At 42.7% G+C, this 25,731-nt stretch overlaps 1 protein-coding gene across 1 annotated transcript in view; it reads left to right on the top strand.

Moving 5' to 3' along the window:
• FER1L6 (fer-1 like family member 6) overlaps positions 1-25,731 on the top strand; it is a 157,818-nt gene that overhangs the window by 78,363 nt on the left and 53,724 nt on the right. The window contains exons 20-29 of the mRNA XM_017530746.2: positions 4,187-4,321; positions 7,528-7,677; positions 15,178-15,288; positions 15,546-15,707; positions 16,841-17,021; positions 19,340-19,566; positions 21,283-21,405; positions 22,622-22,661; positions 23,874-23,989; positions 25,005-25,136. Coding sequence (XP_017386235.2) covers positions 4,187-4,321; positions 7,528-7,677; positions 15,178-15,288; positions 15,546-15,707; positions 16,841-17,021; positions 19,340-19,566; positions 21,283-21,405; positions 22,622-22,661; positions 23,874-23,989; positions 25,005-25,136 — 1,377 coding nt within the window. The remainder of the gene's footprint in view (positions 1-4,186; positions 4,322-7,527; positions 7,678-15,177; positions 15,289-15,545; positions 15,708-16,840; positions 17,022-19,339; positions 19,567-21,282; positions 21,406-22,621; positions 22,662-23,873; positions 23,990-25,004; positions 25,137-25,731) is intronic.

Raw genomic sequence — 25,731 nt, forward strand, 5'->3', positions numbered from 1 at the left:
ACTACTTTCTCTTTCCTGTGTTTTGAGAGTTAGTACGCAGCATGGTGATGATGAGTATGGACTCTGGAGCTACACTGCCTGGCTCGAAATCCAGGATCTTCCATTTATCAGCTGTGTGACTTTAAACCAACCTCTCTTTGTGCCTCAACTTCTTTATCTGTGAAACAGGGATGATAACCTTGTACATTCCTTCCAGAGAATAAAATACCCAGGACAATAATCTTGCTTAAAACTAAGGCTACTACGTGACTGCTTATTGTTATTGCCATTGAGGCTTCCTTCCAACAGCAAGGGAGTTCTCACAGGATGGACCCCTCGAGCCTTCCGCCACCCGCCACAGCACTGTGGAATTCCAGGGCCCTGAGTGGAGCACAGGATTCGGATGAAATCCTTGGTCTGCTGTGTAATTATCCTTCTATTTTGCATCTCCATACAGCATCTTCATTTGACTTAGATCCGTATCTCAAAGGAACAGATGGCTTTTGTTTATCAAATTGTTTGAAGGAAAATAGGTTCTGTTGAGTTCTGGACTTTGTCTTCATAATTTCAAGCCAAGTACCTCATTTTTATTAATAATAATAGCTGCCATTGACTAAAAGCTCCCACATGCTGGGCAGAATGCTAAGCATTTTATATGCGTTGTTTGCTGTATCTCACTGCAGCCTGAAGCTGGATGTTATTAGTGTCTTCATTCTACAGATGAAGAAGGTAATGTTCGAAATGATGTAGCTAGAAGATGGTGGAACCAAGATGGGAACCCAGGTTTGTCCAATTCCAAAGTCACTTTGCTTCACCACTCCACTTCCATTTTAGTAAGAAAGGATGCCAGTTCCCCTCTCCTGTTTCACTTCTGTGCTACCACAGAGCGACTTGTCTGCAGGTGACATGCCCCCTTTATATATTTATCTTACTTCCTTTCTCTCTTTCTCTCCCTCCCTCCCTCCTTCCCTCCCTCCTTCCCTCCCTTCCTTCCTTCCCTCCCTTCCCTCCCTCCCTTCCCTCTCTTTCTTTTCTTTTCTTTTCCTCTCTCTCTTTCTTTCTCTCTTTCCTTCGTTCCTTCATTCATTTTCTTTTTCTTTCTGATGGTGTCTCGCTCTGTTGCCCAGGCTGGAGTGCAGTGGCACAATCTTGGTTCATTGCAACCTCCACCTCCCAGGTTCAAGAAATTCTCCTGCCTCAGCCTCCTAAGCAGCTGAATTACAGGCACATGCCACCACGCCCGGCTAATTTTTTGTATTTTTAGTAAAGACGGGATTTCACTGTGTTAGCCAGGATGGTCTTGATCTCCTGATCTTGTGATCTGCCCATGTTGGCCTCCCAAAGTGCAGGGATTACAGGTGTGAGCCACTGCGCCAGGCCTATGTATTTTTCATGATGAGGAAAGCTGAGCTGGCCTCCTGCAGTCAAAGCCAAGTGCCATTGTTCGGCTGGTAGCACTCACCTGACCACAGGGGCCTCAGGGAGAACAAGGCTCTGAAGGCCGTTCCTGAAAACCAGTGCTTTATAAAGTGACTTAATGTAATAAAATATTTCAAAGAGGGGAATCCAGTCATTCCCATCATCACTGGGGACATAGGACACAGAAATCTTGTGACTGAAGTGCAAAGGGAAAGAGAGAAAGCTCCTGCAGAGAAAGGCTTCTGGGATGAAAGAGGGAAAAGGACTGAGTGGCTAAGAGGGAGCATTAAAGGAGAAGGGGAGGAAACTTAGAGGGTGGAGCATGGAACCTGCTATTTCCAACAACCAGAGTGGGGCTCAGTTCTGAAGACATGGACGGTCTTTTACCCCAGTGCACCAAGGCTGCCATGTGGCAAGTGTTCAGTAAATGTTTCCTCATTTATAAAAGAATATGGGCTGGGATGGGGTAGGATGGATAACAAGCAATTATTGAGCACCAGATGTGTGCCAGGCACTTAGTGTTCTTGGACAGTGGTCATAACTCCACAAGGTAGGTGCTAACCACATTTAAATGAGGAAAACTAAGGTTTGGAGGGTTAATCTCCAATCTGCCCAAGTTGAACACTGGGTAGGTAATGAAACTAGAATTTCACTCCAGAATTACCTGATTCTAAAGCTATACTCTGTCCATGATAGCTGGCTCCCTCATCAAAATGTTAGCTAAGTGCTGCCATGGCTTCCAAATAATGTCATTTAACCCAGTTACAATGCATAACTCTTTAAGAAAGCCCTTAAGAAATGAGGTGAATCATAGGCACATTGGCAGAGAAGGAGGATAATGTAGTTTTGTTTGGGTGAATCTTTTAGTACCTCCTGAAGGTGGTCATGCAGTCCTTTGACTCATGGGAGCAACTCCTAGGACAGGTTAATGTTCATTCATACAAATAGCCATTGAGCATCTGCTATTCACTGAGTGCTGTGTTAGTGTCTAATACTGTGCCTGGCACATTGTAGGTCTTGAATACTATATTTATATAATGAACAATGGAGTGAAAAAATGCTGGCCTCTGGAATCTTATCAAGTGGCATTTACAGCCCAGTGCCAAAGAAGACATCAAAATATTTCTATAGGAAAGATGCTGTGAAGATTATAAATTGCTTTGGTATCACACCATCGAGTGCATACTACAAGACCGATCACATTTCTATTTTGAAAAGCAAAATAAATACACAGGGTTCTTTGTGACGTCACTGACACGGGGCAAGGTTGCATTGCAGCTTAACTCCTGTTATGAGTTGGTTGAAGCCATTTTCCTGTTGGAAAAGTTAGATTTTCTCTGAAATGTTATGTTTAAAATCTTGTTGTGTCTCAGACATAAAATACTCTAAAAGTGAAAAGAAGAAAAAGAAATTGTGAAAATTCCCAATATTTTTATGACCCACATAAAGAAGAGCAATAAAAATATTCTTTCGTGACCACAGTGCAAATGACTTAATGCTGTGACTAGAAATGACTCGATGTAAAACACTGGGATGACAGTTTGATGTGCGTTTTGGAGTCCAGGCCAGGTCTCTCTCCCTTCCTTCCTAGATCGAACAGTGACAAAGGCACAGTTCAGATGCTTCCCCAGGACCCAGTGGCTGCTATGATACATTCACCTGTGAAATCACTCATTTGCCTGGAAGAGAAAGAAATGTGGCTTTGAATGCTTTCCAGGACTAGTCTCCTACATTAGTTGGGGAGCTTCTGTTCAGGTGCAGAGTCCTCTTGTCCTGTAAACAACTCCAATTTTCAGCTGTGTGAAACTGGCAGGTTTCCAAACATCCGATTAAATAGAAAAGAAAATGCAAGACCAAATATGTCCTCCCTTCTGAAGGCACCACTCAAATGGCCTGGGAGGGGGCTGTGAGCCACTTCTAGGTGAGATGCTCATGGTACGAGGGCAATTATGTAGACTATTGTCCTCTGTATCTTTTGACTTCTCCATCTGTATAATGGGTACAGCCTACTAGCAGAGTAAGAAAGATGTCATGCAAAATGGTGAGGGTGGTTTTAGAAAACTTTAATCTATTTAATTCGGTCAATAACCACAAAACAGCAGAATTCCATATAAGGAATATTAGGTCAAATACCCAACTTTAGGATATTTGTTGACAAAATTTTGTTTGTTCCTAAGTCAAGAATCATTTAATCTCTGCAATCCTCAGTGTTCTCGTTCATAAAATGGAGATAATATTAGCATGTATAAGGTGAGACTGGATGAGGTTAGCAGCCTGGGATTTGCTGCCAGATGGTCCAGGCAGAATCTCAGCTCTGCCACTTACTGGCTTTGGACAAGTGAGCCTCAGTTTCCTGATCTGGAAAACGCATGTACACAACCGAATCCACCTCCCAGAATCACAATAGTGAGGGTTTAATGAGACAGTGCATGTGAAATTCAGTGGCCAGCACACCATACATGCTCAAAAAAGTAGCTCGTGTTGTCATTGAAACTACTGTAAGGATTGAGTTGAAAATGTGTATACAAAGAGGGTGTTAAACATTGCAGGGGCTCTGCTCGTGAAACTTAAGAATGTAAGCTCCTCCATGGTAGGGAGTATTGCATTTCCTAGCGTTGTTTAGTACATAATATCTGCTCAGTTTATGTAGTCCCTTGAATATTGAATGAATGAGCGATCACAATGATGATGTGTTCTTTTTCCCTTGTATAAGTATTTCCTGAACGAACCTTAGAGCCTCCACAACTCAACTGAATGATCTTTTGTTTTTTCTTGTCCTTCCTTCCAGGTCATCTCCCAGACCCTCTCTCCAACCTGGAACCAGATGCTGCTGTTCAATGACTTGGTGCTACATGGAGATGTGAAGGAGCTGGCAGAGTCCCCGCCCTTAGTGGTGGTGGAGCTATATGACAGTGACGCCGTGGTGAGTGTCCCCCGGGCCAGCACTGATCACACCTCATAAAAAATGCCATGTTGAACTCACTTGATTTTAAAGTAAATAAAGTCTTAACACTGTGAGTGGTGAGAACACTAGATGTACTTAGAGGCAAACCTGACCTCTGAAAACAGTTCATAGAACCAAAAATATTATGATCATTTGCTTTACTGAAAGAGTTTTTCACTGATTCCCCTTTAAATGGCAATTAAAATTGAATCTGGTTTGTAGAACTTTGGTCTACACACTTCTTCAGGAATGTGATACTTGTTTTAAGCAACCTGCAGCTAATTCCAAGTTCTGTTTAATAAAAACGTCCACACCTTTTAGAAAGAGGAGGTTTTTACTCATCTTACCTGGCTGAAAAGAAATGGATGGGTATTCTCTTAGCCTTTCTAACTGTGTTTCTTTTTCTCTTACTTGTTGCTTCTAAGCCCCATACAACACATTAATCTCTATCCCTTTTATGATGTGAACCAAACCTTTTGTTCTCCAAAGATGTTTGTGTGCTGAAAGCTTGGATAGAGTCAAAGCTTACTGGAGGATTTTTTTAACTTACACAAATATTCTTTGCTTAAATTAGGAAGTCTACAATGAAAACCACGGGTTTCTTTATTTAATGTCTCTACTTCCTAATGAGGTGGCAGAAGCACAAATTTATTAAGTAAAACGGTTGTTTGGGAAGCCTTCCCAAAGCTTCCCCACCTCCTTGCAACACTCCTGATAGCCCCTGCCTTTGGGCCAAGGTCAGAAGGGAATCAAGATGTGAGCATCACAGAAGAAGAGCAGAAACCTTGGACATGATGAAGTTCCCATCTTGCTTCCTAGAGGAGGAAACAGACACAGAAAGCTCAAATACCTTCTTTATAGTCACAGCTGGTTGGAGGCTGAACCAGGTCCCCTGTGCACACTTTTGCCTGTGCAGGTGGTGGAGGCTAGTGTAGCCGTCTCTCTCCTATACATGCACATTCCAGTCCTACAGGGCACTCCCTTTCTCTGGGCCCCATTCTCCTATCTGTAAACTGGGGCTAGATGTGTATATTTATGGGAGAGGATTTCTACTTTTTAGCATGTAATGCAGATGTTCTGTAGGGAAGACCACAAAATAACTACCTGTTCAGTTTTTTCCCTAACAACATGCTTTCAATCATTAATGTTTATTTTCTATGCAGAAAACAATAATGGCAGTAGAGCATCTTTGAACGTTCCTGTTACAATAACCTGCTGGGCTGGCTGTGTTTCCCTTTGCTGCCCCATTGCTTTTTATTTCCCTTTCAGATCTCCATTCAGCAGTAGCTTTTCCTGGCCCAACCCTAAGCTGAGCCCTTTACAGAGAAATTAAGCTGTGACGTTATTGACTCTAAAGGGAAAAAGAAATGTGGGAGAGAAAGGAATATGAAAATACACACTTTGCTCCCAGAGAAATACATGTAGACATGCAAAAAAATTTTGTTTATCCTTGTGCACTGCAGCTAAACAGGGCCCAGAATCTGGTGATGCTCAGATTAATGGAATCAGAATCTGCTGGACCCATGCTTCCAGTCTAGAACCTTACCTCATTTCCCAGTGGCTTGTGCCCTCATAAGAGTCTGCTGGTTCTGGAAGAGATGAGTTTATATTTGGAAAATTGGTTGCTTGGGCTATGCTTACTCTTTTGAATTAAACATTCGCAGCTGGGTTAATGAACAAATTGTTAGGCAGATCACTCATTTCCTATCCAGCTGCCCTAACTCCACCCGTCCCCAGGACAGGTGTGTCTCCACTAGTGGACACCAGCAGGCAGCTTTGTTCTCAAGTGTGGTTGAACAAAAGCCCTGTTTCCACCTCAACCAAGTTTCCTTCTACAGCTGGGGATGCACATGTTGCTTCAGGAGTCCAGAGACAATGAAGTAGTGTGACTGCTAACACCCAGACTCAGCCAAAAAGAACATGAGCACTGGCCTTGGACGGCAGAGGTCATTTACCCAACAGCTTTCACTCAGGAAACATGGATTGAGTATCTGCCCTGTGCCAGTGCAGTGAATAGTGCAGGCAACTCTGCCCACAAAGGACTTACATTCTAGCAGTTCTTGAAATAAATAGCACAGCCGAATGACTGTGCCAGCTGCCCCATGCTGCCTCTGAAGGAATGTGCACACAGGCTTGCAGAAAAGGCAGGAAGCAGAGCCATCACATAGTTCTTCCAGAAACATATGGCCTACATGCATACATACATACATATTTTAATATCCTTTTTACTACCAAGAAAAATAGGCAGGACTCCCCCATCGCTTAAACATATTGATCATCTTCATCATTACTCTGTATTGGGTACTTGCATACCAGTCACTATGCAAAGCCTATACAGCATTCCTTTAGTCCTCATGATCCTATGGAAAGGTATTATGTTTAACTCTTTTTTAGGCATGAGGCTCTCAGAGTTTGAGCAGCTGGCCCAAGGGCATAGAGCTAGAAAGTGGCAGATGTGAGAGCTCAAACTGAAGGCTTCCTGGCTCCAAAGGTCGTGCTCCCAGCTACATTGCTGCCCTGCCCTGGAGATCCTTTGGAATGTTTACTGCCACCTGACTGTCCCTTTTCCCCTTCCAGTCTTCCCTGGCTAATTATTTTAACCATTTCCTACTGAGCTCAATATATGAGGAGAGAGATAGTCCCTAAGATAGCTTTGGGCCAGAAAGCCCCTAGGTTAACCTTTTTTTTTTTTTTTTTTGTGTGTGTGTGTGTGTGTGTGTGAGACAGAGTCTTGCTCTGTCATCAGGCTAGAGTGCAGATCACTGCAACTTCCGTGTCCCAGGTTCAGCAACTCTCCTGCCTCAGCCTCTCGAGTAGCTGGGACTATAGGTGTGCACCACCATGCCCAGCTAATTTTTGTATTTTTAGTAGAGACTGTGGGGTTTCGTCATGTTGGCCAGGATGGTCTCGATCTCTCGACCTTGTGATCCGCCCACCTCAGCCTCTCAACATGCTGGAATTAAAGGCGTGAGGTCACCCAGCCAGGATGACCCTTTTAGGAGCGTGAGTGGATCCCACTGCTCCCCTAGGCTTATGAAAATGAGCAGGAGGAGCTTGGCAGGAGAAGAGAGTGAGACACGGATGCTGATAGTTTTGTGGATGTTATTTGTAAAATTGCATTGATGTGGATCAGAACCAGGTAATTAACAATCAGGAAATAAAAACTCATTTCTTTTCTGCTTTAGGGGAAGCCAGAATATTTGGGTGCCACAGTGGCTGCTCCTGTTGTGAAGCTGGCTGACCAGGACTATGAGCCCCCCAGGTTATGCTATCACCCCATCTTTTGTGGGAACCTCTCTGGCGGGGATCTCCTTGCTGTATTTGAACTGCTACAGGTGAGTGAACCAGATGTGGCACAAGATGTCTATCAGGACTACCTGGCCAGAGAGGTGACCTCACTACAATGAAGCTGTACCTGACCCCTCACTGCAGTCCCACATCTGAATGTGTCTCCTGGGGATCTGAGAGGTGCACTTAAGAATTCAGGTGTCTTGGACTATGCCCCTATTCCCTGAGCTTATAAGTCACAATCTCAGGATGAAAGATTCTTGTGATTTGGTCCCACTGTTCTCCCAGACACTCCAATTTGAAAATTCAGTAAGCCTTAATTCTTTATACCATGTCTTTATCCCTAGCCAGGCCAGCCCCATAGATTGTTCCTTGAATGGTTCCCATCCTCTGTTCCCATGGCTCCTTTTAGTCCTCATATGAATGTTGCATTGGCTTCCTTGCTGGGCTACTGGCTCCTTTACTTTGCCTGTTCACTCATCCTCCATATTCCTTCCAGGACACTAGTTGGTATTACCACTTTTCTCTCCAGAAATCTTGAGTGGCTCTTACTTCTTACCACCAGGAGCATTTTGCAAAATCTGGGTGTTTTTGGAACACCACTCCCTCCAAATACAGTGACAAGAAAGCTTGAGAAAGGCTTTGTATTACATCCCTCTTGGGGATCTGAAATGCCAGTTACCATGGTAAAGGAACTGAGAAGTCTCGCAATGAAGAACCTTTTTTAACTTGTTTTTCAAAACTTGGTATTTCCCAAATATATTTGATCACAAAACATTTTTTCCTGGTAAGTGTTAATATTCCCTGAAGACAAAATCTGGCCCTTAGGAGACTCACATTTCTGTAGCCTGGCTGTTAAGCTGTCCCAAAATTTGTCCTCGGACTACTTTTGTAGCCTCGCATTTTAGCATATTTCTCTACACACTACTGCCTATTTATACAAGGCTACTGTCATTTCCCTGCTCTCACAACACAAATTTACTCCTCTGCTTTTCAGGGTGCTGCCAGCCCATTTTGAAATGTCTCCTTACTCTGCTCACTCCGACCTCTATGACTGTATTTGCCTGTCTACGAAAATGGTCATCATTAAATTTCAGAACAAGAGATGCCTTTCAGTGGAATTACCCCACCCCACCTCAATTAAATGTCCTTTCCTCCAGCCTATACCTTTTTTCTGTTTAATTCAGGCTATGATAAGGTCAGTTGTCTTTTCTTGTCTGTAAGTTTTTGAAAGGCACTCATTCATTCATGCACTCAAACATGTATTGAGTGTCGACTGTGACATGTATATTCCTAAGGAATCTTCCTAAATGAACAAAACAAACAGATCTCCCAGCTCTCACAGGACTAAGTCTAGTTAGAAGGAGACAGTAGACAACACTACTTAAAGTATAGCCACAGTATGCAAATTACATAGTAGGGTACAGTGTGGCAGCTGGTGAGGAGAAAAGCTAGACCCCTGGTGAGATGTGAAATGGACACGTGTATGTTGGGAGCAGGGCTAGGGTTGACATTTTAGGTACATAGGGCAGCCCCAGTGCGAAAGCAGTGTTTAAGACAACACCTGAAGAAGGAAAGGGACTGGACCATGCAGCTAAGTGGGAAAAGAGCCTTTAGATGCAGAGGGAAGAGGAAAGACCAGACCCTGAAGCCTCTGTATGCCTTGCATGCTCAAGGAGGCCAGTGTGGCTGGAGTGGACAAATGACAGGAAGGGGAAGGGAGATGAGGCCAGTGGGAAAAGATCACATCAGGTCTGGTAAGGACTCTGGCTTTTATTCTGGGAAAGATGGGAAGCCAAGAGAGGACTCTCGGCACGCTGACTTATGTTGCAACACGAAGGTGCTGGATCCAGTACATTCGAAGGGGTAAGGAGAGAAGCAGAAAGGCCCATTGGAAGACTCTTGAATCTACTAAAGGCATCTCGAATCAATGTAGCCATGGAAAGGAAGAGAGGTGGGCTCTGCATGTATTTTAAAGGTAGAATCTTTTGGATCGACTGATGAGATTTGACATGTGAAGTTTATCTCCACATCACACAGAAAAGCCAACAATATTTTACACATTGTAGACTCTCAGCAAAACATTTTGTGTGAGCCTGGTGGTTCAAACCTGTAGTCCCAGGACTTCAGGAGGCTGAGGTAGGAGGATCGCTTGAGCCCAGGAGTTTGAGACCAGCCTGGGCAATGTGGCAGGACCTCAGCTCTACAAAAAATAAAAAAATTACCTGGAGGAGGCTACAGTGAGCTAAGATTGTGCTACTGAACTCAAGCCTGGGTGACAGAGCAAGACCCTGTCTTGGAAAAAATAAAATGCACCCGTTTACTCTTTCAAAGAACAAACATTCATGGAATTCTGTGTGTGCCAGATTTCAACTGTTGGGCCATTTCCCAGGCCCTTCATTGCAATAACCCTTTCTGTGATCTCAGAATTGTCTGCTGCTATTCATACTTTGGCCTTCTTTTCCATTCTCTATACTTAGAACACTCGTTTCCCCTGCTTTTATAATGTTTCTCTTGTTTTCAGAACTCGCTCTCTCCAATTAGAGTTTTCCTCCCTTCTGCTGCTTGAATGTCCTCCTCCTGGAAAGTCCACCTCCCTTTCTTAGAATGTTTTGCTTCCTGTGTTAGTTTACTATTGCTGTGCCCACAGACATGGTGGCTTAAGACAACGCAATTTACTATCTTACGGTTCTGCAGGTCAGATATTTGGAAGGGTCTCTCCTCCGGGCATCAGCAAGGCTGCATTCCTTCCAGAGGCTCTAGAGGAATCTGTTTCCTTGTCTTTTCTGGTTTCTGGGGATGGCCTGCATCCCTTGGCCGGTGGCCCTCCCTTTACCTTTAAGCCAGCCACATAGCTTCTTCAAGTCTCAGTCTCTTCATTGTCTCTTTCTCCCCTCAACTTCCTGTCTACTTCCATTATCACATCTCCTCCTACTCTGACTCTCCTGCTGCCGTCTCATGAGGACCCTCAAGATTATGTAGGGCCCACCCTGATAACCCAGGATAAACTCCTCATCCCAAGGTCCTTAATTTAATCACACCTGCCACGTCTCTTTTTGCCATGTAAGGTAACATACTTACAGGTTCTGAGGATTAGGATATGAACATCTTTGGGGAGCCATTATTTTGCCCAAAACACTTCTCAATTCCTAGAAATATCTCCTTAGGCTTCCTACAGGGGTAGCACATGACACACCCCCAGAAGGGCCCACCGCTGTTTGGTCTGTGTGACTGGCGCCCCTTTTGGCTGTGCAGTGTGCAGGCTTCATGGATTTATGTGTTAACTGCCTGCTTAGAATCCATTCTTCCCTTTCATTAAAGTTTCTAGGAATCTTTCTCTTAACATGTGAGTGTTCTCTAATTTTTTCATTTTTTTTTTAATCTTCTTTGTCTATATGGTATAGATTTAACCTAAGTTCTATTGGCTTAAGAAATGAGATATCCTTCTCTGATGCTTGGCACTCATTAAGTCTTCTCATTGAAGTCTGAGTTAGATGATTTGATTAGCTTCAGACAGTATCTCTGTGTGATCTTTCTCCCTGTTTTAAAGGTAAAGTGTTATTAACAGTTTACTGACCTAGTGAAGACATGGCAGAAGGCATCCACCCTAAAATAGGCTTAGTTAGGGGTCAGGGAGGGAAAGCTGGCTGATCCTTACATATTATTAAGAACTTCCAGGTTGGGCACGGTGACTCACACCTATAATTCCAGCACTTTGGAAGGCCAAGGCAGGTGCGTTACCTGAGGTTGGGAGTTCAAGACCAGCCTGGCTAACATAGTGAAACCCTATCTCTACTAAAAATAAAAAATTAACTGGGTGTAGTGGTACATGCCTGTAATCACAGCTACTAGGGAGGCTGAGGCAGGAGAATCGCTTGAACCCAGGAGGTAGAGGTTGCAGTGGGTGGGTATCACACCACTGCACAACAGTGTGGGTGACAGAGTAAGACTGTCTCCAACAACGACAACAAACTTCCAGTAGAGGCCCTGCTCAAGCCCTGAAGACAATCTCCTCAAATCACCAAGTTTATCTTGGCGCTCACACTTACCTCTTCTGGTGGCCAGCAAGTCAGCATATTTGGCTTGCTGTCCACCTTCCTCCCTGGGTTGCACTGCCTGTTGCAATTCCGTCTAAGTGAAGGTATTCAGGCGTGTTTCTGGCTTTGCCATAATCTCACTTTTTGATGTTGGGGCCATTAAATTCCCTCTTAGGTTTTTTTGTTTTGTTTGCCTGGGTTGGAAACAGTTTTATTTCAGCAAGCTGAAGATATTATTCCATTGTTTGGGCTGTGCTTTCTTTTTTGAGAGGTTGGTTATCATTCTTATTGTTGCTCCTTAAAAAGTGATCTTTATATTTTCCCTTAACTGATTGTTTTTAAGGTCTTTTTCTTTATTTTTGGTTTTTAGCAGTTTTACTATGTTGTAGTAAAGTACAGTTTTCTTTGTTTTTATCTTGTTGGGTTTCATAGAACTTTTAAAAGTGTGGCTTGATGTTTTAAATGAGGTTTGGAGATTTACCAGCCTTTATCTATTCAAAGATTGCTTCTGTTCTATTCTGTGCTTCCTATTTTCTCTTCCCTCCTCTCTCTCCTCTCCTTGCCTCACTTCTTTTTGCCTCATTCTTTTGCCCCTCCTCCTCTTTGCTGCTCCTCTGTGACTCCAATTACATGTGTGTTAGATCCTTTAATTAGATATACTGTGCCTCTCATGTTCTTTTATGCATTGTCTATCATTTGTCTCTCTGAGCTTTATTTTATTCATAATATGGCCTATCTTCCCAATCATTTTCCCTGCCTCTTTTAAAAACCTATTCACTAAGTTCTTCTTTCCAGTGACTATATTTTCAGTCGTAGAATTTCCATTTCTTCTTTTTTATTATAGATTTCATTTATCTATTGAAATTTTTATCTGGTTTCCTATTGAACAGATTAAGCATTGCTACTTTAAAGTTCATGTCTTATTACCACATAATCTGAATCCTCTATGGGTCTGTTTCTTCGGTTCATTTCTCTTGCTAATCACATTGTCTTATCTCTGTGCATGCCGTATTTTATTGCATGCTAGACACTTCTGCATAAAAATATGTAGAAAAAATTTGAGCCTAGGCTGATATTTTCCTCCAGAGGATTTAAATTTACTTCTGAGGTAGTTTGGGACAGCTAGCACTCCTAGGTCATCTAGGTCCAATTAAAGATTAAGATGACTTGAAGTTGAGTTTTAATCTTTGCAAGGGTCTGCAAATTTCCAGCTCTCCCTTATTCCTAGGGAACTCTCCACGTGCCAGAAAGTATGCCAAGTGCTTTACAAGCTGTCTCAGCAACTCTTCACAACAACTTTATGAATTAGATATTATCTTCATTTTACAAATGACAGAATTGAGACTCTGAGATATTGAGTGAACTTTTCCAAGTTCATGCAGCTAGCAGTGGTGGAGCCCAAGTAACCACTGTACTGGAGGTGAGATATAACAGAAGCATAAATTATGGGCTGAGGGAGAGAGAAGGGAGAAAGGCTTCTGAGCATCCGTGATTTTTCAGATGGGCAGGGCTGGGACTAGGGTCATGCATGACCCAAAGAGTGATTGCCTCCTTAACTTTTGTACCATATGTGCCACTCTTGTTCACCCTTGTCCTGACCCTGAAGCTGGACCGACTTTGAGGTCCTGATATTTTACTTCCACGGGGATATTAGAGCAGTCTGGCTTTGAGACTGCTCTAATATCCCCGTGGATAACTACCCATCCTGCTCACCCCCAATTCTTACTATTTTGCCTTCATAGCAATCGCTTGTTTTACCCTGGCCCTATATGCTGAGTAACTGCATATCATCTGTTTTATAGGCCAGCAACCAACTCATTTCACTGGAAAAAGCTTAATCTTGGCTGGCGGAAAAGTCATTCAATTGCCACGTTACAGGGTTCTTTCAGGGCTGTGTTGAGCTCTTCACAGCATTTTTCAGGCACTTATGGAGCAAAAATTCTTTGGCATTTCCCAGGCTGACACTTTAGCAGCCCCAGGATAAAACACATGATGCTTTTTAAAAAGCACATCCAGAGGCAGCCCCTCCTGTGCTACCGTCACAGCTGTTTTGTGACTTTCCCTTTGAAGCCAGAGGGGCTATTAACTTTCTCAGTGAGGTGATCCTTACAGGCTAAATTGCTCACCTCTTCACTGCCAGGAAATAATGGGCATTGCCATCCTCATCATTTACCAGCTTCTTGATCTGGGCGGGTACATCTGCAGCTTCATTACCTTGAGTCTATTTTGTACTTGCAGGGTCTGCTCTCCTTTTTTTTGAGCGTTCCTGTAATTAGCTTAACCACATCTGCTGTTGCCAACTAGAATATGTCTGTGAAAAAAGAAAATATATTTACACTTTGCAGATTTTGATACACAATTAGGCTTTTTCTAGCCTACGGAGCATGTGGTCTAATATGTCAGTTAACTAATCAACATTTATCCAGAACTCACCACATATGGAGGGGCTTGGAGACTGAAGTGAATAAAGACTTCCCCTTGGCCAAGTCCCTGTAAATTGTTCACGCAGACAAACAGCCCCGGTAAAGAGAGCTACCTGCTCTAAGGCAATGTTTAATAGAACATCTGATTCCCAAGGAGCTTGATGGGTCATCTGGCCCAATATCTGAGGCTCAGAGAGGGCAAGTTACTTGTGCAGGGTCACACAGCAGAGCATGATTTCTGGACTCAGTCCCCTAATTTCTGCACAAAATCTGCATAACAGGACATATTGCATTCAAAAGGCATTTATGGCAGAAGCAGTTGGAATCAGGTCAGGAAAGCTTCTTTGATTATTTTTTCCTTTGGAGAAAGATTCTTGAAAGACGTATGTGTCAAACCAGGTTTTGAGGGCAGTGTGAGATGGCCTACACAGTGAAAAATACCCTTTTCTCAATAGAACTCTGTAAGTCCTTTGTGTGAAATTTCAGCAAAGCTAAAATTGACCTGAAGTTTCATTAACTCCAAGAGCACAAGAAGCGATATGTTTTTATCTTAGAGTTCTGCCTTCAAAACATTTTATTTTCTGCTTCACTGATTAAGATGTAGTCTCTGTTGGATCAAACATAAATCCTTTTTATTTTTTTGTAGTAGTGCATAATGGCTTTTCTGGAGATTCTTGACACATCGAAGGGGGTGGGGATCTTTAAGACTCAAATGTTTGGAATCTGATGAAAGCTCCTTCTCCACTACCCTCCTGTGGTTCTTGTGTAATTTTATGAAGTTGAGAAACTCTATCATCCATATTTGTTCTTTCCCTCTATACTGTGAGCTTACTGAAAGCTCTGTGTTGTTAGTTGTTAGCCTTGTGGCACACCTTAAGTGATCGCTAAATGTTGGTTACCCTTGTAAATGAACGTGTTTATCAGTGAACAAATAAATATGGTAAAATGCATGGCCCTTGTATTTTAAGCTGGAAACATTGCTTTTGCTAACAAAACAGTGAAGGTGTTACTGATGAGGTGGTTGTGTGGCGCTGTTGCCTTCCTTGTGTCTCTCCGGTGTCTAACTCACCCTTGCCTTGTATGGTAGGTCCCGCCATCTGGGCTGCAGGGGCTCCCACCCATTGAGCCACCAGACATCACCCAGATCTACCCGGTTCCTGCCAACATTCGGCCGGTGCTGAGCAAATACCGAGTGGAGGTACGGGTCAAGGGAGGAGCTGAGTTGTTCTCTGGGACTCAAGGGCAGTGGCCCTGCCTGAATTGTAGAAGAGGTGGAATGGAATGGGCAGGAGACCTAGATAAAAAGAATGAGCCCTCAAGGATCTGTGCAGTTCTTTCCTGGAGGAACATAACGTGGTTCTTAGGGAGCAGGTCTGACTTGTCCACCCAAAGTCGGGGCAGGGGTGGGGCTCCTCCGTGGGTCTGTGGTGACAGCTCTGCTGGTTGTCTTCTTAGGTTCTCTTCTGGGGAGTTCGTGAAATGAAGAAGGTGCAGCTCCTCTCGGTGGATCGGCCCCAGGTTCTCATCGAGTGTGGAGGACGAGGCGTGAAGTCCTGTGTGATCCAGAGCTACAAGAACAACCCGAACTTCAGCGTCCAGGCTGATGCTTTCGAAGTGGTGGGAGTTTCTTACTTTCCTGACCTGGCTTATTGCTCATTTTTCCACAGATGAGATGTTTTAGAATTTCAGATGTCCACTACCTGCGAGAAAAAACTAATTTAGTGAAAAGCCAGAATTTCACAATGAGCTAAAATAGACTTTTGTTGTTGTTTTGTTTTGAAGCTTCCAGTGTCGATCATACAACAATCAAAGCAGGTTGACAAACTTTGCCCAGAACTGTGGTTCCCAAGGTGTGGTCCCCAATTCATCATCATCAGCATCACCTGAGAACTTGCTAGAAATGCTCATTCTTAGGCCCCACTGTTGTTCTGAATCAGAAACTGTTGTGGGGAGGGCCAGACATCTCTGTTTTAACAAGGCTTCCAGGTGATTCTGATATACACTAAAATCTGAGAACCACTGGTTTACAAAATTTATTTTAATGGCTACATTTAAAAAAAAAAGTATTTGTACTTAGAATGTCAAGAGTTTACATGTGAATTTATGCTTCTAAAGTGATTTTTTGACATCTGTGCTGTGCTTTTATTTCAATATTTCAACATATTTTTTGTGCTTTGATTTGAAACTAATCGCAAAGAAAAAAATTGCTTTATGCAACCCAGCCTGCTCCACTGGGCGTATGTCCCCAGTTAGCAAAGCCCGCAATGGAAGACTATGCATGGTGCTTGCAAACCTTTTCTATCAGGCTGCAGTGAGTCTCAGGGGCCACCAGGGAAAACAAGTGGCTGGGGCACTGCCCCCTCATTCTCAGCTCTGTACCAAATGGCCCAACTTTCATCTCTTTTATATAATGGCCCTAGAGAAACTGTCATTGGAGATGAGAGTTCTGCTGTCAGATAATGACAAAATAAGAGGTCTGAAAATGACTGCCAGAGAGAGATTTTTGTCATTTAAACCTGGGACAAATTGTTATTAAGGCAGACTTCCTATCTGGGTGAATTACCCCCTGGCTTGGGAAGACACTGCTTCAGAGTTTTGGCAAGCTGTAGGACTGGCCAGGAGGGACAGAGTGGCAAGGTGGGGACAAGGGAGGCTGGATGCCCAGCTTGCTTTGGCTCTGCCCATGGAAAGATCAGCAGGGCTCAAGCAGCCAGGCCCAGTGCCCTCTTCATTCCAGCCTCTCCCTATAGGAATTGCCTGAGAACGAGCTTCTGCACCCACCACTGAGCATCTGTGTGGTAGACTGGAGAGCTTTTGGGAGAAGTACGCTTGTGGGAACCTACACCATCAACTACTTGAAGCAGTTTTTATGTAAATCCAGAGAGCCCCTTGCCCTCATCTCACAGGTGGACAGAACCCAAGTTGGGCATGGTGAGAAGCTGCTCCTAGATTTTGTAGCTGTAACTATAAAGTCATGGCCCCTGGAGAGTGCCTGCTATGGGATTGGCTCAAATGATGCCCCACAGCCAAGTGGCTGGGTGGATCTGTCTGATGAGCTTGCTCCTGCAGTGGCCTCTGCTTTTGTTGGCTGCCACACTCTTACTTTAACTCATATCAGGTCAATTTCTCTAAGACACCTTCCTTGACTATGGCTTAAACTCCTTCCTGCCTCCACTCTGACATTTTACTTGGCTCTGTGCTTGATGTCGTTTTAGTTTGTTCCATTTTGGGTCTCAGGCGCACAGAGTGGAGTTCATTGCATGTCTCATTTCCATGCTGTATAATCGTCATTGGTCTATTCAAAGATTCTTATTCTATCCACGGTCCTCCTACACCTTATTCCTATCTCTAATCCCAGTCTCCTCCCCGCTGCAGGCCCTACACCACTATCCTTGTCAAATTTAAATCGATTTAATCTACCTAAATAATATGATGCTATGATTTTCATTTGGTTTCCTGTTCTTTTCACTCAATTCTGGGTTTTAAGATCTAACCATATTGCTGTGTGTACATTAGCCTGTTACTGCTCCTCACTGCATCTACCACACTTGACTTTGCCTTTCCTCTCATATTAGACCCACTGGCCGCCTCAACTCCCTCTTCCACAGTCAGTGCTGCAATGAATAGCCCTGTGTGTGTTCCCTGAGGGAAGATGCTATGTGGGAATTTCTCTGGCATGTACACCCAGGGGTGAGACTGCTGGGTCCCAAGAAATACGCACATCTATTTTCATTAATTAGAGCCAGGGCCACTCCAGAGAGCTTCACTGATCTATGCCAGTCTATATCAGTCTATACTGCCATTACTGCATTTGGAACCCCATTTTTCTCCTCAGCAGCACCTCCTATTATCCAACTTTCTAAATTTTTGTTTTGCTTTGGTTTGGTTTTAGTTTTTTGCTACTCTGTGGATATAAATTAGTATCTCATTTTTTATTTTAACTTGAATTTCTCTGCTTGCTACTGTTTGTACATCCTTCATACCTGACTGCCATATTAATCTTCCTTCTGTGATGCTGGCTCATGTCTTTTGCCCATATTTTATGTGCTTTAATTTTCTTTTTGATTCACAAATTCTTTGTATTTTCTAGATATTAAAATCCTGTAGATTGTAGGTATCATTCATTTCTTTTCCTAGTATGATAACTACTAACCTTGTCTGTAATTCCTATCAATGAGCAGAAATCCTTAATTGTTATATAATCGGATCACTCCATGTTTTAAACTTTATAGTTTATTTTTTAGTCTTGTTTAAGAAACCTTTTCTCACCCCTTGGTCACGAAGATATTATCTTATATTTTTTTCTATTAGTTTTATAGTTTTAGCTTTCTCCTTTAGATCTTGAATCATCTGCATTTATATATGATTTTAAGTGGAGATTCAGTTGCATTTTTCCCCACATAGTACACCATTTTCCCCCAAAGGGTCTGCTGACCTATCATTCATTTTCCCAATGATTTGTACTACCATCTTTCTCATAAACCAAATTGCCATACATTCCCTGTCTGTTTCTGAGATTTCTAGTCTGTCTCACTGGTTTCTTTGTCTCTATGCCCAGTACAGAGTAGATACCCATAAGACTTTGTTGGGTTAAATTTTCTGTTGAAAAGTCAGCAAATGGGGAGGGAGAAACTCTGGAGGCTGTAGCAGCCATGGGGGTACCCAACTGGGAAATGTTCCTAAGTACTGACTCCTACAGCATAAAACAGTGAGACGAGGACCTTTGGCAATGAAGGCCAGTGTTACAACCTTTCTATGGCGTCAACAGCCCAGTTAAGAATCTCATGAAGCTCTGGACATACCCCTGCTCCCTGCCAAGCACATGTACTTATGTGCCCAGAGTTCTACTTACAGTTGGGAGGTTCCTGTCCCTTTGGAGCTCTAAAGGCTCCCCAGATTAACACACAGCAGGAGTCAATCTCCCGAGACACAGAATCTGTATCCTAAACCTTGATTTTCATGATCCCAATGACCACGACTGATTAAAATTACTTTGAGGGATCAATAACAAATACAACCATTTATGTATGACCTACTATGTGCCAGATGCCTTACATCATGGTCTCATTTCATCCTCCCAATGAGATGGGTATTTTTACTGTCATTTTATAAATAAGGAAATGAGGTTCCGAAATATCAGGAACCTGGTATATTTGAATCCGGATCTGTGTGATTCCTAGTATTAGATCCCTGAAATGACCACCCTGTGATGCAGCCTAGTTCCCTGACCTGATGTGCTTTCATTTTAGAGATTTCAGATTCACTAACAGCCACTGAGTCCACTGGAGCCACCAGCACCTCCCAGGATCTCCCAACAGATGACATTTATGTGGATGTTGAGCCACCTCCCACAGTGGTGCCCGACTCTGCCCAGGTTCAGCCAGCCATCGTGGTTGACATCCCTGACTCATCCCCGATGCTGGAGCCTGAACACAAACCTGTAGCCGGGGAGCCACCAAAAGATGGAAAACCTAAGGTCAGACTAAAATCCCTCTCCATATTACAAGGCTCATTGGAGTTTGCATTGGAGGCTTCAGACAATATGAAGCTGCTTGTGGTGTGACCATGGGCAAGCAGCTTCACATTTCTGAGTATCAGTTCATCCTTTGTAAAATTGGGATGTTGACACCCACTTCACAGCATTGTTCGTCTAAGTATTATGCCTCCATGATTCCCTGTTATAGAATCAGAAAGTTAATGTGCATGAAATCAGAGTGCTAGTCAAATGTGGCAGTAATATTTAATTAAACAGAAACTCTTCTTAATTCATTAGCTAGGAAAGACCATGGGTTTCTTCATGCAAGTGTGTTCCACAAATATTTAGACCATACTTTGTACAGGGTCATATGGGATTGACAAATACATAACCACAAAACAAGTTAATCTTTCTAAATTATACATTTGAGTGAAGAGTCTTTCTAAATTATATACTTGAGTGAAAAATCTTGGTGTATCAATTGAATTAAAAGAGAAGGCCATTTTAAGAAGGTCTTAGGGGGCCAGGTGTACTGACTCACTAAAAAAAAAAAAAAAAAAATACTAAAAATTAGCCAGGTGTGGTGGCACTCACCTGTAATCCCTACTGCTCCAGAGGCTGAGGCAGGAGAATCACTTGAGCCTGGGAGGTGGAGGCTGCAATGAGGCAAGATTGTGCCACTGCACTCCAGCCTGGGCACCAGAGTGAGGCTCTGTCTGTCCTCCAAACAATAGTCTTAAGGAACAGCCTGCCCAGCAAATGGCAAAGGCTGAAATAAAAAGCACAGAGGAAAAGTGAGGTAGATGCATGGCAATTTGCACAGGTCGTTCTCATCTCATCCATGGTCAGTGACCTCTCTGATGTCTTACTAGGTTTGCTGCATTCTCCTAGCATTGCACCTGTGACTTTCTGTTGAATTCTCAGATTCAGTGTTCATCTCAGAGCCATAAAGCTGTGAGCTGCAGCAGGGAAGAGATAATTTTTCAACATCTCTGTATCCTCTGCACTTGATAGAGTGCCTAGGTCATAGTATGGACTTGAGATGATTTGGTGAGTGAATAGAAGATGAATGCATAATAAGTCCTGCACCCATAGCTCCAGCAGACACCTGTCTTCTCCCACAAATGCCTCCTTCCTGCCACATGTCTGTCACTCCCTCTCCTGCCACCCCATCGCTTATGTGATAGATGTCATTTACTTGTATCCATTCAAATCAGAAACGACACCAAAGAATTGCCTAAATTATGTCACTTAATCCTCACGACAGTGGTGGGCATTATTGTCCCTAGTTGAGGAAACTGAGAATTATAACATTTATATTAATTGCTTAATGATTTATAACCCAGGTCTGTCAGAAGCTAATGCCTTTTCTGCTATGCCACATTGCATCATATAGTCTAGTTCTTATTTGTTGCATGCCTAACTCCTGTACTCTAAGCTACCCAGTGTGGGATTTTGTCTAATTATCTACACATCCTCAGTGTCAAAAACAGTATCTCACACATGCTTAATAAATGCTAAATAAATGAAGGAATGATCAATAGATTCTTGAGCTTTCCTTTGTGGAAGTGATACGGAGAGCTGCTACCACAAAACCAGTGGATACCTCTGTGTGTTTTCCAGTGGACACCTAAATGTTTTCTTCCTTACAAGCCAATTGTCCAGGATGTAGCCAAATGAGGCTGAACTAATAATCCATCCTTCATCCCTTGCCAGGATCCCAGGACACCTTCCCGGAGGTCCACAAAGAGGAAAAAGAGAACCATAGCAGATGAATCTGCTGAAAACGTGATTGACTGGTGGTCTAAGTATTATGCCTCCCTGAAGAAAGCACAGAAGGTAGAGTCTCCCCTACCTGTGGCAGTCAAGAGACTCAATAAGAAAATACAGTACCTTCTCCCATCCTGAGTCCTTCATAACCTCCTTTTAAATGCCACTATACATAGGCCCTACTCAGGTGTGGTTTGGTTAACTGCAGAAGGGTAAAAAGCCTGGAAGAACCAGAAATCCTGAATTACAAAATTCCCACTTTTTGGCTGGAGCTGGCCCTAGGACACAAACTCTGCTGTAAATACTGGAAGGATGTTGACTCCAGCGTGGCGTCTGGAGGATCTGCCTCCCAGTCAGACTCAGGGGGGTCCAGCAGGGAGGAATGGGGTCTCTGGACAGGGAGGCATCAATGATTAGAGCCTCAGGAGATAACCCCAGTCTAAGGGCCTCAAGTCTCCAGCAGGATTCTGAGTTCACATGGGAAATTATCAAAGGCAGAGGCCTTGGCCTTAGCAAATGTTATTATAAGTAGGTTTGCATAGCAAGAGCATGGCCTCATGTCCATGGAACGAGATAGATCTAGTTATACAGCTGGAGAGCCAGTAGGGACTATGCCTGGAGAGTGAGGCAAAAACTCAGCAACTGGATGTGATAAGATTTCTCATCCTTAAGTACAAAAGGGAAGAAAAATTAGTCGGATGTTATATTTAATTGAATACTCTTCTGTCATTTGGAAAGGCTATGGTTGCATCTAGGACTATTTCTCAAATATTGATATGTACTAAAAGAGCAAATGTTAGCCCCTGCCTCCAACCTCCCTCCTTTTGCTGCGATGGACACTATCACTTCCTGTGAGAACTTGGCCCCTTCCCCTTTATCTGCTAACCTACCCAATCTGCGATACCATTCCAAGGACCAGACACGCCAACAGACACAGCTCGTAGTGCAGACCAGTGCGATGCTCCAGGGAGGTGGAAAAATACTGGGGAGAGAGTTTGCTTGCCTTGTGGCTGAGGTACTGCATATAGGAGATAAAGATGTCTACATCTTGATCACACTTTTCTTAGATGTGTGGATGCCTCTTTTCTAGGACGGGGAGTAGCCCCCAGATCTTTACAAAAAAATGAGACTTCATTTTTGGGGACTGCTTAGAGACTGTTTGAATACTTTTAAAATGGTGTGTCTGGAAATGCAGAAGGCTGAGATCATTGCATTAGAATTGTAAGTCAGAATTAATAAATCGAGTATCGCAGTGTCAATAATCTTGTCTCTTCCTTTTTCAAAGGCAAAGGAGAGCAATCCCAAGAAGAAAAAAGGCAATATGGGTAAGCGGCTTTTCTGGGAACATTTGTCCATATAATAGGGCCATTTTTAGGAGAAAATTACAAAATGGAAGCCATGGTAGGTGTATTAGAGCTCAACTCCCTCCTTTCCCAAGTTTAGAAACAATCTCAGGAAGAGGACAGCACTTTAAAATGTGGTCATGTGGCTCTTAGTGCTGGGCTAGAACCAGATCTCAGTTCTTCTGAATCCAGTTCAGGGCTGGAATGGACCCTTTGGTTCAAGTCCCTATGCTGACAGTCTTAATGTAGAAACCATAGAATAAAAATTGAAGTAATCTGGGATGGCTGGCCAAAATCAACATGATAAACTTTATTAGAGGTGAGTGTGAAGGCCTGGATTTAGGTTCCAAAACTGAGTTTACAGGATTGAATAGATCTTGTTTGGCAGAAGCTCAAAAGACAGGCCTCAGATGTCAAATTACCACAAACTCAATTTAAGCCAACAGTAGTTATCAGCCTAAATATAAGCAGCCAGTGTTGTTTCATTTGACGTTGATAGAAATGGAAAACCAGAGCCAGGCTCAGTTCCTCAGACCACTTCTAATTAGCACATGTAATTCTAAGACCAACCCCACATCACAGGAAATAGTATCATCATCTTACAAATAATGAAACAGAGGTACAAAGAGGGCAAGCAATTTGTCCAACATTACACAGCTAGAAAATAACAGAGCTAGAGTCCATATCCGGTAGTTTCTCCCCTGAAGAGTCTGCTGCTAAAAAATTGCTAAGTACTCCCACTAACAACTTTGCACGAGACCCTTAAGATATTTGAAACTCATGTTGAACTAAATGAATCTCAAGTCCCTTAACAGATCTGAGATGGAGTGAATCCAAAAAGCTTTGGCATCAGTCCAAATCCCAAGTCTGTTCTTTGCTAGTTGGGTGAATGGGCAAATTACTTATTCTCTCTGTGCCTAGTTTAATGAGTTCTTACGTGTGCTGTAACAGGCCAGCACATTGCCCAGCCCTAGGGGATCCACTGACATTGCATTTATATGCGCATGTGGTACGTTGCAGTCATGCAGTGTACAGACTCTATGTAACAATCCTATAGCAAAAAGTTACTATTTCTTTTTAAAAAGAATGGTCACAGCATAGGACATGCCAGAGCAAAAGGAAAGGAGAAGCTGGGCTTTGTTCCTTCTCATCTCAACCACCAGGAAAAATCTAATTTCTGCTGAATGTCCACAGAGGCAAAGCCAGATGAGGTAGTGGTAGATCTAGAAGATGGCCCAAAGAAGAAGAAAGATAAAATGCCCAAGAAGAAACTCAAAGATGATGGAATCCCCAACCTGGCCATCTTGCAGGTGTGTGGGGACATAGGCATCTCTGCCATGGGTGGGAAGGGATGCTTAGCAATGAGGTTCAGTTAGTGCTCTGGTTAACCCTAGTCATGCCTTTGTTTGACCGACTTACTTTGTCTTCATTATCACTGATGTAGAGAAGTAAACTTTGATGTGCATTTAAACCAAGACAAGGGAGCTTGTTCATTTTCCATTTTCTATACTCTCATATTGAGAAGGGGCATAACTTAAATTGTTTATTGTGGACCTGACAAAGTAATCTACAGCATTTGAGTCCCCCTTCACTCACCTCTAGGTGCCTGACATCATCATGCAGATGTGTACACACGCAAGGTAGCAGGAGATTTAACTCCAACTAAAGTCAGTTCCATCAGGCCAATCTTAACATTAGTCACAGGGGATTAGCTAGAGGTATACTGATGGCTATGAAAATTTGAAGTGTAAAAATTACATATCTAGGTAACCAATTTGGGTAAGCAATTTATACAGGAAAGTTGAACAAGTAATTTATTATACTACCAAACCTAAAACTCAACTCAATTTTGCATTTCCAAAACATATATATATATATAATTTTCCACTTGGAAAATTCATGTGTATATGCATTACAATAAAAACAAATATTCCATTACTTTATATGTGTTAAAAATTGGATATTTAATGAACATTATTGATTTGAATCTCCTCAAAATATTATAGTCTATATCCAACAACCAATGGCATCAATTAGCTCTAAAAGGTTTGTTGTATTTATACTTGTATGTTACAACTTTTTTTATTTACCTATACTTTTTGGAATTTAAAAGTCATCAACAAATTTCATAAAATGCAGAGTAGTAGTTTCAGGAGTGCTGAGCGAATCCATGTTTCTTATCTTGCTGAAGATAAATTACCAACAGCCTCAGATTTTTCCGAAGGGCATATATCGAGGCTGGTTTTGGAGAATCTTGGCATTTCTCATTATATCAATCCTGGGCCTTCCTTCCTCTTAGAACAATATTCCCCCCTTTCCCTAAAGATATATGATGGTGATCTTGAGAGTGAATTCAACAATTTTGAAGACTGGGTGAAAACCTTTGAGCTCTTCAGAGGCAAGTCTACAGAAGATGACCATGGTCTTGATGGAGACCGAGTCATAGGAAAATTTAAGGCAGGTTCCATTGTTCATCCTTTCATTTGTCTCTCCCTGTTCATAAATATCAGGTAGGTCTCAATTCAGTTAATGGAATTGTGCAGTGCGGGATGTGTGTAGGGAAAATCCTTAATTTTTACTCAGGTTCCTTTCTAGAACGCCACAAAACCAAGCCCCAGTATTTTAAGATATTTTTGGCCTGTGACCAGTGGATTGGAGCTCAGTCTGGTGAAAAATACGGAGACAGAATCATTACCTGAAAGAAACACTGAACTTTACTTTGTTCTCTCCACCCCTGGCATACCAAATGTGTGATTTACACAAACCCATCATCAGTTGGACAATTAAACTAATCAAACAACACAAGCCCTTCATTTGGCAGACTTACAGTGTGAACATCACAAAGTAGTGGCCAGTATTCACTATAAACCTACTACAAGCTGGGCCTTTCTATGCAGCATGCTATGTTGGAAATAGCACAGACATTGCAGTTTGCCCATCTGGATTCAAATCCTAGTTATAGTACTAACCAGCTGCATGATCTGGAACAAAGTGCTTCACTCCCCTAAGCCTCAGTTGCTATGTCTGGAAATAGGAATACTGTAGTCAGAAT

Source organism: Cebus imitator, unplaced genomic scaffold (genome assembly GCF_001604975.1).
Source record: "Cebus imitator isolate Cc_AM_T3 unplaced genomic scaffold, Cebus_imitator-1.0 Scaffold68, whole genome shotgun sequence".
In the NCBI taxonomy this organism is placed as follows: Eukaryota; Metazoa; Chordata; class Mammalia; order Primates; family Cebidae; genus Cebus; species Cebus imitator.